The sequence below is a fragment of the Platalea leucorodia genome (assembly GCF_965183815.1).
Source record: "Platalea leucorodia genome assembly, chromosome: 5".
Taxonomy (NCBI): Eukaryota; Metazoa; Chordata; class Aves; order Pelecaniformes; family Threskiornithidae; genus Platalea; species Platalea leucorodia.
This window is the reverse complement of record NC_138827.1, coordinates 43,101,668-43,114,748: the sequence shown is the minus strand read 5'-3', so window position 1 is coordinate 43,114,748 and position 13,081 is coordinate 43,101,668. Positions and strand designations below refer to the sequence as shown.

The following is a 13,081-nucleotide window of genomic DNA, read 5'->3' as shown; positions in this document are numbered from 1 at the left end:
TACCACAGTTTCTTCCAGGTCAACCCAAAATTCTTCTCTCAAGTGAAAATACTGAGGTTTCAGATAGCTGGGTCAGATGCAAGAGCTGAGAATGAATCATCCATTTAAAATATGGTAATTAATGGTAATGGCTAGTAGTCTGACCTTGAAGTAACTTGATTCTTGGGCCTTGATTCCTATCCCTCTGAGTCAGTTTCTGGTTACAGAGTATCAATAAGAGTAAAGTCAGTTTTGCAACTGCAAAGAATCAAGCTTTTCATTTCAACGTAGACTTATTTTTATAAACAGCATAATTACAGCACAGTGAAAAAGTTGGTGTGGCATCTTCTCTTGCTTTAATACATAGAAGCAAATTTTGTGAGTTTGATCTATGTACTCCCCTCCATGTGTTTCATTCAATAACAAAAGTGTACATATAACCAAGGGTAGAAATTAACTTTTAGAGGGAAGGCATAATTTATTCAGAGTAATACAAAATGTAATAGTGATTTACTAAAGTTGTGATTTCTTCTTTCCTAGGGTGACAGAGGATTTGATGGCCTTCCTGGCCTCCCTGGTGACAAAGGTAACAGGGTAAGAAAAACATGTATATTTATACAATAACAAATTGATACTGTCGCAGGAATAATGTACTATTCATTAAGAGTAGCACTAAGGACTATGGGGGAAGTTAAAACAGAATGTCAGCTCTTCACACTACAGAATAGTATCTATTTTGTCAGGTAATGTATTCCTCATGAAACATTTTAGTGATATCAATCAATAGATAACAATTCACATATATATTAATGATTTAAATATATTTTCAGAATTCAGATCATACCTTCAGCTAGGTTTTGCTCTATTTTTTCTTAGTTAAGGAATTTTCCTGTTGGATTTAAAGTGATTGTTAAAGGAAATAGTAATAGGAAAAGGAAATTAGCATGAAGTTTCTGTATCAGGAGCATGACAAATTTTAACCTGCTGAGAAACTTGCTCAAAAAATGCATTTGAATATTTGAATTGCAAACTGAATTGTTTAGTGTGTTTTATTCCAACAACTGCAGCTTAAAAGAAGGATCAGAGTCAGGTCTGTTAAGTTAGGGAAACGTGAAGTAACATTTAAAACAACTTATGTACTTGCTCCTTATATCATACCAATCTGTCGGATGAGACTGCATCTTTCCCTACAAAGTGTAGAAATAATCACAGCAGGGGATTTCTGCTTTAAATTACACCCCTAATGTAGATGCTAGTAACAACATACTCTGCTGAATGTACCTCCCTTATTGTTGTCCTGGTAAGTGCAATGCACCATAAAAGAAACAGTGAGTGGGAATGTCAACAGAACCATTCCCATATGTGCTAAAGCTTGATGACCAAGGAATGAATATAGCTCTCACCCTTCAATGAGTTAGCACAGTTGCTGCACTTACTGGAAAAACTCAACTGTGTTGGCCACTGGCCTGTAATGTGGTTCTTTGTAATAGCATCTAAGGATACTCTTTTGAGTTCTGTTTGCAATGGGAAAAGAACTTCTAGTGTCATTCATAAAAAAAAAAGTCTTGATCCTCTTTCATCATTCGCTTTTACTTAAAGAGTGTAAAGCAATCAGCGCATCACAGAACTGAAATCCCGCTTGATCAGCAGGTGACCAGCAGAGGGGGCTAGGCATTCAGCTCTTGCCTTCACTCTGAAGGCTGAGCAGAAATTGGTTCAGAGTCAGGGAATGTGTGTCTGCTTTCCAACCTGGAATACTAGAATTGTCTGTCTGTGGGACCTTCCAAGTCATAAAGAAATTATTTTTAAAAATAAAAAAACTAAAATAGAAGATAAGTTTGGGTTGAAATTTGCAAAATAGTCATGAAAATAATGACTTCTTTTCATAATTTCTTTCATCCCACTATTTAAAAACCACTGCATTCTCGTGTTTCTGTGGAAATCTTCTGTAAAAGTGCAAACTATGATCCTTCTGAAAGCAGCTCAGTTCAAAGCCAGATCAGATAGCTCTAGCTCTTCAGATTTATATATACTGACAGCATATAATGCAAATATTCAGTTCTCTTTGGCTTGCAATAAAGACCACAGAAAGAAAGACAAGAGAAACACTTTTTTTTGTTGTAGTTATGTTTCAGCTGTAAGAAAATTGATGTTGAAAACCCATAACTTTAGAGTAGAAGTTTTAGGACTACTTTTAGAATGAGTCATATTTGAACTATGAGTTGCAAATTCGATGTCTCTCTGAGGTTATGCCTCTGTCAAACACAAGTTGTCAGACAGGATTTGCTGGATGAGATTCTCTGACTTCCAATGCAGGGAAGATCAGACCACATGGTGTAGTATTCCTTTTAGCTTCGAAATCTATGACTTTGAACTTTTCTTATTTAGATTTACTGGACACATAACCCTTCTGGAGTATAAAAGCAAGACGCTATATACTAGAAGAAAAGGTCTAAGGAAAAAGAAATTCAGGCTTTAACAGACCATTTGAAGGAAAGAATTAGAGCATTGAAGAACTGACAATGCTGATAATGATAGGAAATTTTGTTGTTACTGCTTGACAATACCAGGACACTGAATGCAAGCTCCTAATCTAAGTGCCATGTGATTGCAAGACAAGAAAGGTAGCCCTTGAGGGATGAACTATTTCAGTATTTGAAATATTAGAAGTAGTCAGTCTTCACCTGGATATTAATTGGAAGCCAGAGCACAGATCATGTGTCTCATGTGTCATCTTTCAGGAGTGTCATTTGGCATGTAGAAAAACACATACTCTACCAGCAGATCATGTTGAGGAGTTCCAAACTTAGCAAAATATAGAAATTGCTGTATTAATTAATCTTAGAGGTATGGAAGTGAAGATCATAGTATTTCATTCTCTCCCATGCCGACTCCAACTTATAGAGGACAGAAAGGCAGTGGAATAAAATCCTGGCATCTCTAATATTAGATAGCTCTGGGTTAAGAGAGCAAGTTACCTAAAATTCCCTAGGAAATTTTGGAAGAGAAAAGAATGGAGCCACTAAAGAGTGGCTCCATATATCTCTGCTAGGATCCACAGCAGTGGTCAGGTTCCTTGGAGACACTGATAAAATTAAAGAAAACAGCATGAATACTTGGTTGTTGTCCAATGCCAGAAGGAAGTCACAGTCTAAAAACCCGCTGTCCAGAAAGAGGTCAGTCAGTGGTGTTTGAGCTATGCAGCACACTAGTTCTCTTTAGAAATGGGGAAAGAAAAATAAATCCTAAAAGTATGGTCCAGAATCTACTGAGGCTCTGCATATATAGACTTGAAAAGCCCCAGCCTCTGAGGGGAAGTGTGGAAGTCTGGCTGCCTTCCAAAGCTTCAGACAAATCAGTCCCAAGGCTCTCAAATGACTGGTGCCAGGGTGCGTCGTTCTGAAAGGTGGTCAGTGCACTTCACCATGTATATTCCAGGGCCCAGCAATTGGTTTATTAACTTCTGAGCCATGTACACATGGTTTGTTTCACTGGCAGTAATACATTGTGTAGAGGGAGGGGGAAGGTGCCGATGAGACAAAGAAAAATGTGGATAACGCTGCCCTTTGTAGCAGTAGTTTGTGCATGTTCTGGGGCCAGGAATAGTTACAGAGTGAAATTTTACAAACACAAATAGTTCATTGTTTCAATAATGTTCATTTGTTTTTATACTAATGTAATAAAAGACTTTACTGAGTACTATAACTTACAGATTTGTATCATTGTGTCAAGGCATGCTTTGACACAGACTTCAGCTAACACATTTGTTTTCATTTCCCTTCGCATCCATTATTCTTTCCAGCAACAGATGTATTTTTTTAGTGACTTTCGTTATTCTACAGGGAGACCGTGGCCCACAGGGACCTCCTGGCTTACCTGGTGAAGATGGATCAAGAGTAAGTTGCTGTTTACACAGTAAAATCTAGAGTGAATCCTCATGTAATGGGAATATGGTCATGATATATGTTCTTTTTTTCTAAAATTTCTATGCTCTTTGTACAAAAATAGGGAGAAGATGGGGAAGTCGGACCAAGAGGTCTCCCAGGTGAAGCTGTAAGCAATGCTTTCTTATTCTTCTGTTTCTATTACAATCAAAGTCACTCTCGGATTTTTTTCCTTTCTATTGAACTGTTCTGAATTCCAGGTATAAAAATTACTCTGTGTGTGTATATATAGAGAGGACTGATTCTGTTTGAAAATCAAAAACAAATGAACAGTTTTGTCAGGGGTGAAACACTACTTACAGGATTAGAATTAAGTTAGGGATATATCCAGCCAAGTATACACAACTTCCAGAATCAAAAAGGCTATTTCCTGTCCCATTGTGTAGAATCAGTCACTGCAGTCCTTGATACATGAGAATATAACCAAGCCCCTGTTGCTTTGAAAATGTTTTCCAAACATCTATTTATTAGAAAATAAGGCCTGGCTTCTCCTCTTTTTTCACACCACTGTGCTTCATTGTGTATTTTTACGCTTGTTTCACATACAGAATTTCCACTGCTGTCAGTTGGAATTCTGCAGGTGCTGTCACTGCAGAGCAGAGTTCTGCATTGCAGGCAAGAAACCAAGCCTCAGAAAGGGGAATTTTTCCCTAAAAGTATGATATACTGCTGCCTACTAGCAAAGTAGGAAGAAGTCACTACAGAGTCAGTGTTAGCAATTTGTGACTATGTCATACATGAGGAGACTAGAGACTCAGTCCTGCCTACTTTAGCAGCATGACGTAAACAATGACACAAATGCTGAAAACTAATATTCATTTACATAGTATAAAGCCAAAAGATTATGTTATAGACCAAATCTTGCCCACTTTATTTAGGAGAATAGCCCTTGATCTTTTGTGAAATTTTTTAGGGGTAAGAGGAACAAATCTGATTTTTGTTTTCTGAATGCCTTGCATTTATTATAATAAAATTATTAGTAATTTTTAATTATTTAGTGGTTCTTTACTGCACATAAACACACTGTTTTACACTTAGAATAGTAGTATAGAATATGACAGACGATCATGTTTTCTAAAGACAGGAATACAAACATGTATGCTACTATTCAGGTCAGACCTTCAGGCCAAGACGCATCTGAAACTTTAGTGGAAGATACTGTGCCAATGTTCTGCACCAGGAAATATAAATAGTTATCTCCTACCGTTCTCTAAAATGACCATATAGCAGCTAAATCGAAGCTTACCTTTCCACTGACATCCTGTTCAGACATATGGTGGCCTTCAGGAGAATCTGTTATCTGTGAATTTTTTCCTTTTTTCCTTTCTTTCTTTCTCCCTCAACCCCCATGCTGCCTTCCACTCATCCTTTCTACTCCTTATGACATTCCTTGCGCAGTCCTGCTCCTGGGTCTCTCTTTGTTCAGAAAATATCATCCAGGTGTTAATAAGTGTTTCTTCTCTTACAGGGTCCAAGGGGATTACTGGGCCCCAGAGGTACACCTGGTCCCCCTGGACAACCTGTACGTATGAACTGTTTTGTATCTGCAATGTCCAGAAGAAAAATGGAAGTCCACTGAAAGTTGCTCATGTTTATATCGCTTGTTGTAGGGCATTGCGGGTGTTGATGGACCTTCAGGCCCAAAAGGAAACATGGTGAGTTAGCAAGCTGGGAATTAAAAAGGGAGTGGATTCTAAGAATCTTTTCCACATTCTCTTGTCCCTGCCACTATGCCACCCCTTCCATTTAATTAAACTTTTCTGTCAAAATATTCAGATTCATTATGATCTTACATGGAAAAGAGAAGCCTTCTGTTACTTAGTTTTCAGCCAAAAGGCTTAACCATGCTTTCTCTCAGGCTCCTTTAGCACCATGGACTCCAGTGCATAGGTCCTGTGTGTGGGCTGTTATTCTCTATTAAAGAAAAGGCCATGATATTCATTAGCATGAAAAAATATCATACTGGGTAGAAGGTTGGTGGTAGACTTTAAAGAGGGACGAACAAAGATGAGTTTGTATGCCTTTTAGTTCTGACAATGAAGATCTGTAGTGCAGAAATGCAAACCTAATGCCCTGGTATTTTTTTGCATGGTAGGGTCCTCAAGGGGAACCAGGACCTCCTGGTCAGCAAGGAATTCCGGGCCCACAAGTAAGTGTAAAATAACTTTCAAGAAATACGATGTAATGTGCAGCAAATATTTAATAAATGGAAATTACTAAAAGGTTAGCTTTTCATGTGCAAAACTGATAAAGCTTCAAGGATTTTATACATAATGTTGTAAATGTGCTAAGGGCAGTGAGAGCAGAGTTTTCAAGTAAGCTTTCAGAGGGATTTTTCATTCAGGAGAAAAATGACTCATTCAGTGTTCCTGGAATGCAGCAGGAACGGCCACACCTGGAGGAGGGTTCTGAATAGGATCTTGTTACAGACCTACTGCCAGAATAGTGGCTTGTGCAAAAAGCTCACACAAAACTCCTGATCTAACTCGTAAGGGGGGGGAAAAAAAAGCCACTTATATTTACCAGTGTGTTTAAACAGATTAATGAGGGACCTTTAGTAGGGTGAATGTATGTATATTGTTCTCCCTGGTTTCTCACACTGGTTTCTTTTTAATAGGGGCTTCCTGGTCCGCAAGGTCCTATTGGACCTCCTGGTGAAAAAGTAAGTTACAGCATTATTCTGGTATTTCACAGTCAGTTCTGTGCAACAACCTTGCTTATGTGCATAAGGGCTTTGCTATGCTTTACAGAATAGTAACCTAAGATCTAAAAATTAGCAGATCTTCCTGAAATCATGAAGAAAATGAATAACCAATGGAGGCCTGGCTTTCCTCTCATACACACTTTTTCACAAGCATAATTTCCTCCCTTTATTTTGAATTAATTTTCTGTGATTAGCTTCAGAATCCCATCTACAATATTAAACAGTGTGTACTTGTTTGTTAATTAATTAAACAGCAAGCTGTGAAAATTATTTTTATTAATCTCTTTTTTATAGCAAAGTTCTACCTACTCAAGTCTGATTCTGTTCTCTTTTTTCAAGGATTATATTTTGACATAACTCTGCAGTGTAATTGGCATACTGTTGTGTCACTTGGTGGTTTTTTCCTGATCTATCTGTTTGTACATGTTCTTGTGGTTTGAGACATGTCTTCTTTTAATTTAAAAAATGTCACTGTTGAATTTTACACTGATTTTACTTTTCTCTCTTTTTTGCTGAATTTCTGCTCTATTGATTCTTCTTTGATTTTGCTCCCCTCTGCTGTTTAGTATATACTTTAGGAGAAATTGAAGCAGATTTTAGGAAACAGTATACATGCTTTTTACCCGCCTGTGTGCCTAAGTAGTATTATTCTAGCTAAATGGGCTAGATCCACAATATACGCATTCCAGAGGCTTTCACAAAGACGTACCATGCCTTTCAGCTATGAGCACTGGGGTTCTATAACCTGTACTCTTTGCCTCTTGACCTTGTTGGTATCTTTCATATGGTGAATCCTTTTATTCCTGAAATTCCAAATAATAGTTAATTTTGTACACTGGAGAATTCTCCTCCACCTTGTGTTTTGTGTGTGCATGCTCATAGGGTAATTCCTGAAGCCTGTTCTCAGGCAAGCACCTCATTGAAAAATATGGGTGATTTGTATTGGCTGAAGATAGTAAGAACTGGTCTTTCACTTATATATTTTATGATAGTATCTTTCTGGGTTTAGTTTTGTTATATTTTTGGTTTATCCCTGATATCCATATCAAGGGATTTAGGTATAACTACATTTTATATCCTTAGCTTTTAGAGTTAAATGTATTGGATATGGGTGTTTGTTGTTTTTTTTTTTCTTTTTCTTTCCTGTTGTTTTTTTTTTTTTTTTAATTGTTATTATTTTTCTTATACCTACTCTACACCTGGGGTGGGTTTGTTAGTTGTTTTAACAGAGATTAAAATACTAAAAAGAACTAAGGTAGTTTGCTGGTTTAGGACATACTAGTCCTCAGCTAAGATGATCCTCCATCATCCTAGCAAATGATAGAATGTTTGCTATTGTTCTTAAGATGTGTTTCTGTTACTGCATTTAGGGACCTCAAGGCAAGCCTGGCCTTCCTGGCCTTCCTGGTTCTGATGGGCCTCCTGTAAGTAACCAAATATTTCATCCCTTGAATGTTTAAATACTTTTACCAAGTAATAAATACTTCTGGATACCTGTGTTGCAAAAAGAAAATGGAGAGTAGAAGCACTGGTAGTCCTAGTTGGCAACAGCATTATAAAATCCATCTAAAAGCCCTGTGTCATTTGAGCTGTTAAAACTAATAGAATTACATTTTTGAAGCAGCTGCTAAAAATGGCTGTGGGCTTTTAAAATGTGTTCCCAGATGATGAAATGCATCTGAAACATCTGCAGGGATGTGTAAATAACCTAACTGACACACAAAGGGCCAGATACTGTTTCACTGTAGTCCTACTATGTCAGTATGGCAAAGCAAGTCATCTGTAAAAATGCTCACCACTTGTTTTCTGAGGAAACATAGAATAGACTAGACCTTTCTCTGCTTCCTGACCTAAAGTGCATATTACATGTTTGGGCTTCTTCTTTCATTGTCTACACTGGGACAGACCTAAGGCAAACTTTAGAATCTTGAGTTCGCTAAGGAATTCAGCTTAGCTCTGAGGATGCATTCACTCACGTGAACAGAGAGTGTAAACACCTGAGTAGCATTGCTTACAGTTCAGGCATTAAACTTAAATGGAATCATTGTTCATAATGACATTCATGTACACTAGTTTTCTTCCATCAAAAACATCATCTTTTTATACCACCAAGAGCCATTAGACAGTCAGTGTGACTTCTCAGACCATCTCTCTTCTCCCCATGTGATTTTCCCTTCAATTTTTCATTTAGGTTAAATCTGCATTTCTTAAACCTGACTTTCAGCAGGGTTTTGCTAGGATAAGAACAACAGAACTGACTGCAGGGTTTTCACGGCATAGGTGCTTATATTACAAATGAAGAATTGTACCCAGAGCTCTCACAATATCTCTTTTACCTGCCGATGTACTGTTTTCATGGAGAATGTTAAATATGCAATGATAGTCCAGCTGAAAGTCTATATCTTGAATCATTGTCTAAACATTTGAACTTTCACACTTATCCTTTTCTGCATGCTGGGCACAATATTAATTTCCAAACATAAGCATTATTTTAAAATCTTTTAAGGTTCTTAAACCTTAAAAGCAGGGGAGAAACGCTGTAAGAGATAATCAGGTGTTAGCACAGGTCTACACCTGATATACATCCCTACTGTGGTGGGTTGACCCCAGCTAAGCACCCGCCCAGTCAATTGCTCACTCACGAGTGGTGTTCCCCAGGGCTCAGTGTTGGGGCCGGACCTGTTCAGTACCTTCACTGATGATCTGGATGAGGGGATTGAGTGCACCCTCAGTAGGTTTGCAGACGACACCAAGTTGGGTGGAAGTGTCAATCTGCTGGAGGGTAGGAAGGCCCTACAGAGGGACCTGGACAGGCTGGATCATTGGGCTGGGGCCAACTGCATGAGGTTGAACAAGGCTCAGTGCCGGGTCCTGCACTTGGTCACAACAACCCCATGCAAGGCTACAGGCTTGGGGAGGAGCGGCTGGAGAGCTGCCTGGCGGAAAAGGACCTGGGGGGGTTGGTTGACAGCCACCTGAACATGAGCCAGCAGTGTGCCCAGGTGGCCAAGAAGGCCAATGGTATCCTGGCTTGTATCAGGAACAGTGTGGCCAGCAGGACCAGGGAGGTGATAGTGCCCCTGTACTCGGCACTGGTGAGGCCACACCTCGAATCCTGGGTTCAGTTTTGGGCCCCTCACTACACGAAGGACATTGAGGTGCTGGAGCGTGTCCAAAGAAGGGCAACGAAGTTGGTGAAGGGTCTAAAGAATAAGTCTTATGAGGAGCGGCTGAGGGAGCTGGGATTGTTTAGTCTGGAGAAGAGGAGGCTGAGGGGAGACCTTATTGCTCTCTCCAACTACCTGAAAGGAGGTTGTAGCGAGGTGGGGGTCGGTCTCTTCTCCCAAATAACAAGCGATAGGACAAGAGGAAACGGCCTCAAGCTGTGCCAGGGGAGGTTTAGGTTGGATATTAGGAAAAACTTCTTCACTGAGAGGGTAGTCAAGCCTTGGAAGAGGCTGCCCAGGGAAGTGGTTGTGTCTCCATCCCTGGAGGTATTTAAAAGACGGGTAGACGTGGTGCTCGAGGACATGGTTTAGTGGTGGAGTTGGCAGTGGTAGGTTAACGGTTGGACTCAGTGATCTTAAGGGTCTTTTCCAACCTTAATGATTCTATGATTCTAAGAGCCGCATCAAAGTCATATCATATTTAACACACTGAAAACATTTTGTGATGTCAATAACACCAAAATATGAATGGTTTTAGTAACTAGCTACATGTTATGTGGGACCACATGCTTGGCAAAAGTAGAGATTTACTGTGCTCCTCTAGTAAGACTGATTAACATCGATAGAAAAGGGATTCCTGACTGATTCTCATACACAATAATCTTCTATTAACCTTTTGTTTCACTAAATTGCCTTTAAATTTTGCAGCATTTCAGTGTAAATTTTGTAAGAAAGAAAAACAATGGATGGGTTAATGTTTTGAGCACTGCAGTATTAATGTCAGTGATATAGAACAAAGACTAAGACATAAAAATATTTTGTTTTAAAAGCAAGTCACAGTTTAAAACAAAGGCATAGAATGTTAAAACTAGATCAGCCTTCTATTGGCTTCTGCAGTAAATTCCGTAATTTTAAAAATAATTGCAGGAATGTCTTCATGCTGTAATATTAATCACTTTGCTTGTTTCAAAATCAGATTTGAGAGTGTATTGCATTAAAAACCGCTTACTGCTGAAACATTAACTAAACAGAAGAGGTGATCAGGATATTCCTAAAAACACTAACATAACTATTGTCCAGCTTTTCCTTTGTTATGTAAATTAAATTGGTATTGAAAGGAAAATCTTTCCTCAGAATTTTGTGTGTGTGTGTTCTGATACAGAAGAAGGGTGATTATTGACCTGAAATGCAAGTGTTTAAATAATTGTGTTTTTATAATAAAGTGTCCCTACTGAAAAATGAGTATTTTCCAAATCAGATACATTTCTCTTAAATTAGGGTCATCCTGGCAAAGAGGGTCAGTCTGGAGATAAAGGTGCATTGGTGAGTTTTAAAACTTTTCCATTTATTTACATAGCTTTCAAGAAAACCTTTTGCAGTTTTTCAGCTTTATGACACTTTTTTCTTGCTCCAAGAACTATTTAGGAAGATAATAGAAAACATGACACATTCAAAGCATCTGTGTGCAGTCAAACATACTTACTATATTCTAAATATTACAGAGATTCTAAGTAATATAGAGATTACTCATTTAAAGTAAAACTGATTGTGGAGTTGACAGAATGGCAATCAATAAAAGTTGCTTACATTTCATATAGATAACTTGCAAATAGCTTGAGTTTACAATTCCATTGTATAGAGTACCCACTAGGGTTCTTCAGAACCATGTTTTTTGAAGATTTACAAATGCATGCATACACATTGTATTTTTTAGGTCACCTTCAAGTCAGTGACAGTGAAAAGTAATTTATTTATGAAGCACTGAAGGGTCTTGGGGCTCTTCAAGGCATTCTGCTTGCTCAGTATTGACCCTTATTTATCCAGAAGAGCACCCTTCATAGCACCTGAAATCAGTTTCAGTTGCTGTACTGATTTCAGTGGCCATACTAAAAGGTTATATTCTGGATAAATAGGATGAATGAATAGTACAATTCCACTGACACCAGCATATTACTATTTGTCCAAAATGTTGTTATCTGTTAGAGGCTTGTAGATTTTATCCTGTTTTCTTAAGAAAATACAGCTTACACAGAGGATTTATGTTTTCAATGTACAGGTATGTGACCACGTGACAGTTGTTCCTTATGCCTTTTTAATTTACTGATCAATTTCAGCCAAATTTGATAGAAAATTTTATTTCTCAGAGATGTTAACAGTCTAAAGGTTTTGTGAAAAGACACAGTTAGAAAGGGGAAAAAGACCTTATCAATGGCCCCATTAAGGAAAGACTTTGTTATCTGTCCATCTCAGACATCAGAGGATCAACAAAGCAGCTGAGCCTCAGACACAGATAGGTATGTTTCCAGGCTTCCTTGCTTCCACTGTTTACAGAACTCAGTTTCTTTAGACGCTGCCAGTGGATTGCATAGTGTCGAAGTTAGGGATCTTTAAAATGCTCAGCAAACAGTAAATAACAGCATCCAGACACTGGTCAGTATTGATAGTGCCATGAGACTTTTAGCTTTCAGGTTTGGAATCTTTATTTTAACGACCATGATTTTTATTATTATCATTATTTTGATCTCTACTTTTGACTTGTGTCATCATCATAATTAACATATAAATTGTCTCCAGTAAGACACCACTGGTTTATAATTGGCATCTTTCTGTTTGTTTTTGTTTGTTTGTTTGTTACATATTCCAGTTACCATTGTTTCAGATAATTTATATTGTGGATAGATGTTTCCCAAATATACAAGTAGAAGCAAGTTCATAATTTTATTAATAGCTTTATAGTGACATTGAAGGGTGCTTTGTGATGCCATGACTTTTCTTAGTGGCAGGCAGCCCAGTGTTATTTTGATGCCTCACACAATACTGCTGCATTATAGTGAAAGAACAAGGATTAGACTCAGAAGAGAACTGCTTGCTAACCAAGTACTGTACAAACAAAGGTTCTTTACTCCAATATATTTTAGGGGCCTCCAGGTCCTCAGGGTCCCATTGGCTATCCAGGTCCTCGTGGTGTAAAGGTAAGATTTAATTACTGGATTCCTCCCCTCACCCCTTGTTGAATATATGCATGTGGGTAATTCTTTATATTCTTTCTTTAGGGAGCTGATGGTGTCCGTGGTCTCAAGGGATCCAAAGGCGAAAAGGTAAATCTGACTGCGTTTAATTCCTTTCCCTTTTTCCGTGTTCCTTATTTCACTGCAACATCTTCTGTCTCCTTCACTGCAGTGTGTTTTCTCTTGCAGCAGTGGGTTTATTTTTGCCTTACCCTAAGGACATACCAAGCCCAATTCATAAAACAGTGAGCTTCATGGTTATTTACACTGGTACAAAGT

The 13,081-nt window shown here is 38.3% G+C and overlaps 1 protein-coding gene across 3 annotated transcripts in view; it reads left to right on the top strand.

Annotated features, from left to right (window-relative positions):
- COL11A1 (collagen type XI alpha 1 chain) overlaps nucleotides 1-13,081 on the top strand; it is a gene marked incomplete at both ends in the record, with an annotated part of 161,159 nt that overhangs the window by 69,615 nt on the left and 78,463 nt on the right. For all 3 annotated transcript variants that reach the window (XM_082312409.1, XM_082312410.1, XM_082312408.1), the window contains 11 exons: nucleotides 520-573; nucleotides 3,822-3,875; nucleotides 3,988-4,032; nucleotides 5,392-5,445; nucleotides 5,534-5,578; nucleotides 6,019-6,072; nucleotides 6,541-6,585; nucleotides 7,998-8,051; nucleotides 11,073-11,117; nucleotides 12,713-12,766; nucleotides 12,848-12,892. In XM_082312409.1, the coding sequence (XP_082168535.1) occupies nucleotides 520-573; nucleotides 3,822-3,875; nucleotides 3,988-4,032; nucleotides 5,392-5,445; nucleotides 5,534-5,578; nucleotides 6,019-6,072; nucleotides 6,541-6,585; nucleotides 7,998-8,051; nucleotides 11,073-11,117; nucleotides 12,713-12,766; nucleotides 12,848-12,892 (549 nt within the window). The remainder of the gene's footprint in view (nucleotides 1-519; nucleotides 574-3,821; nucleotides 3,876-3,987; nucleotides 4,033-5,391; nucleotides 5,446-5,533; nucleotides 5,579-6,018; nucleotides 6,073-6,540; nucleotides 6,586-7,997; nucleotides 8,052-11,072; nucleotides 11,118-12,712; nucleotides 12,767-12,847; nucleotides 12,893-13,081) is intronic.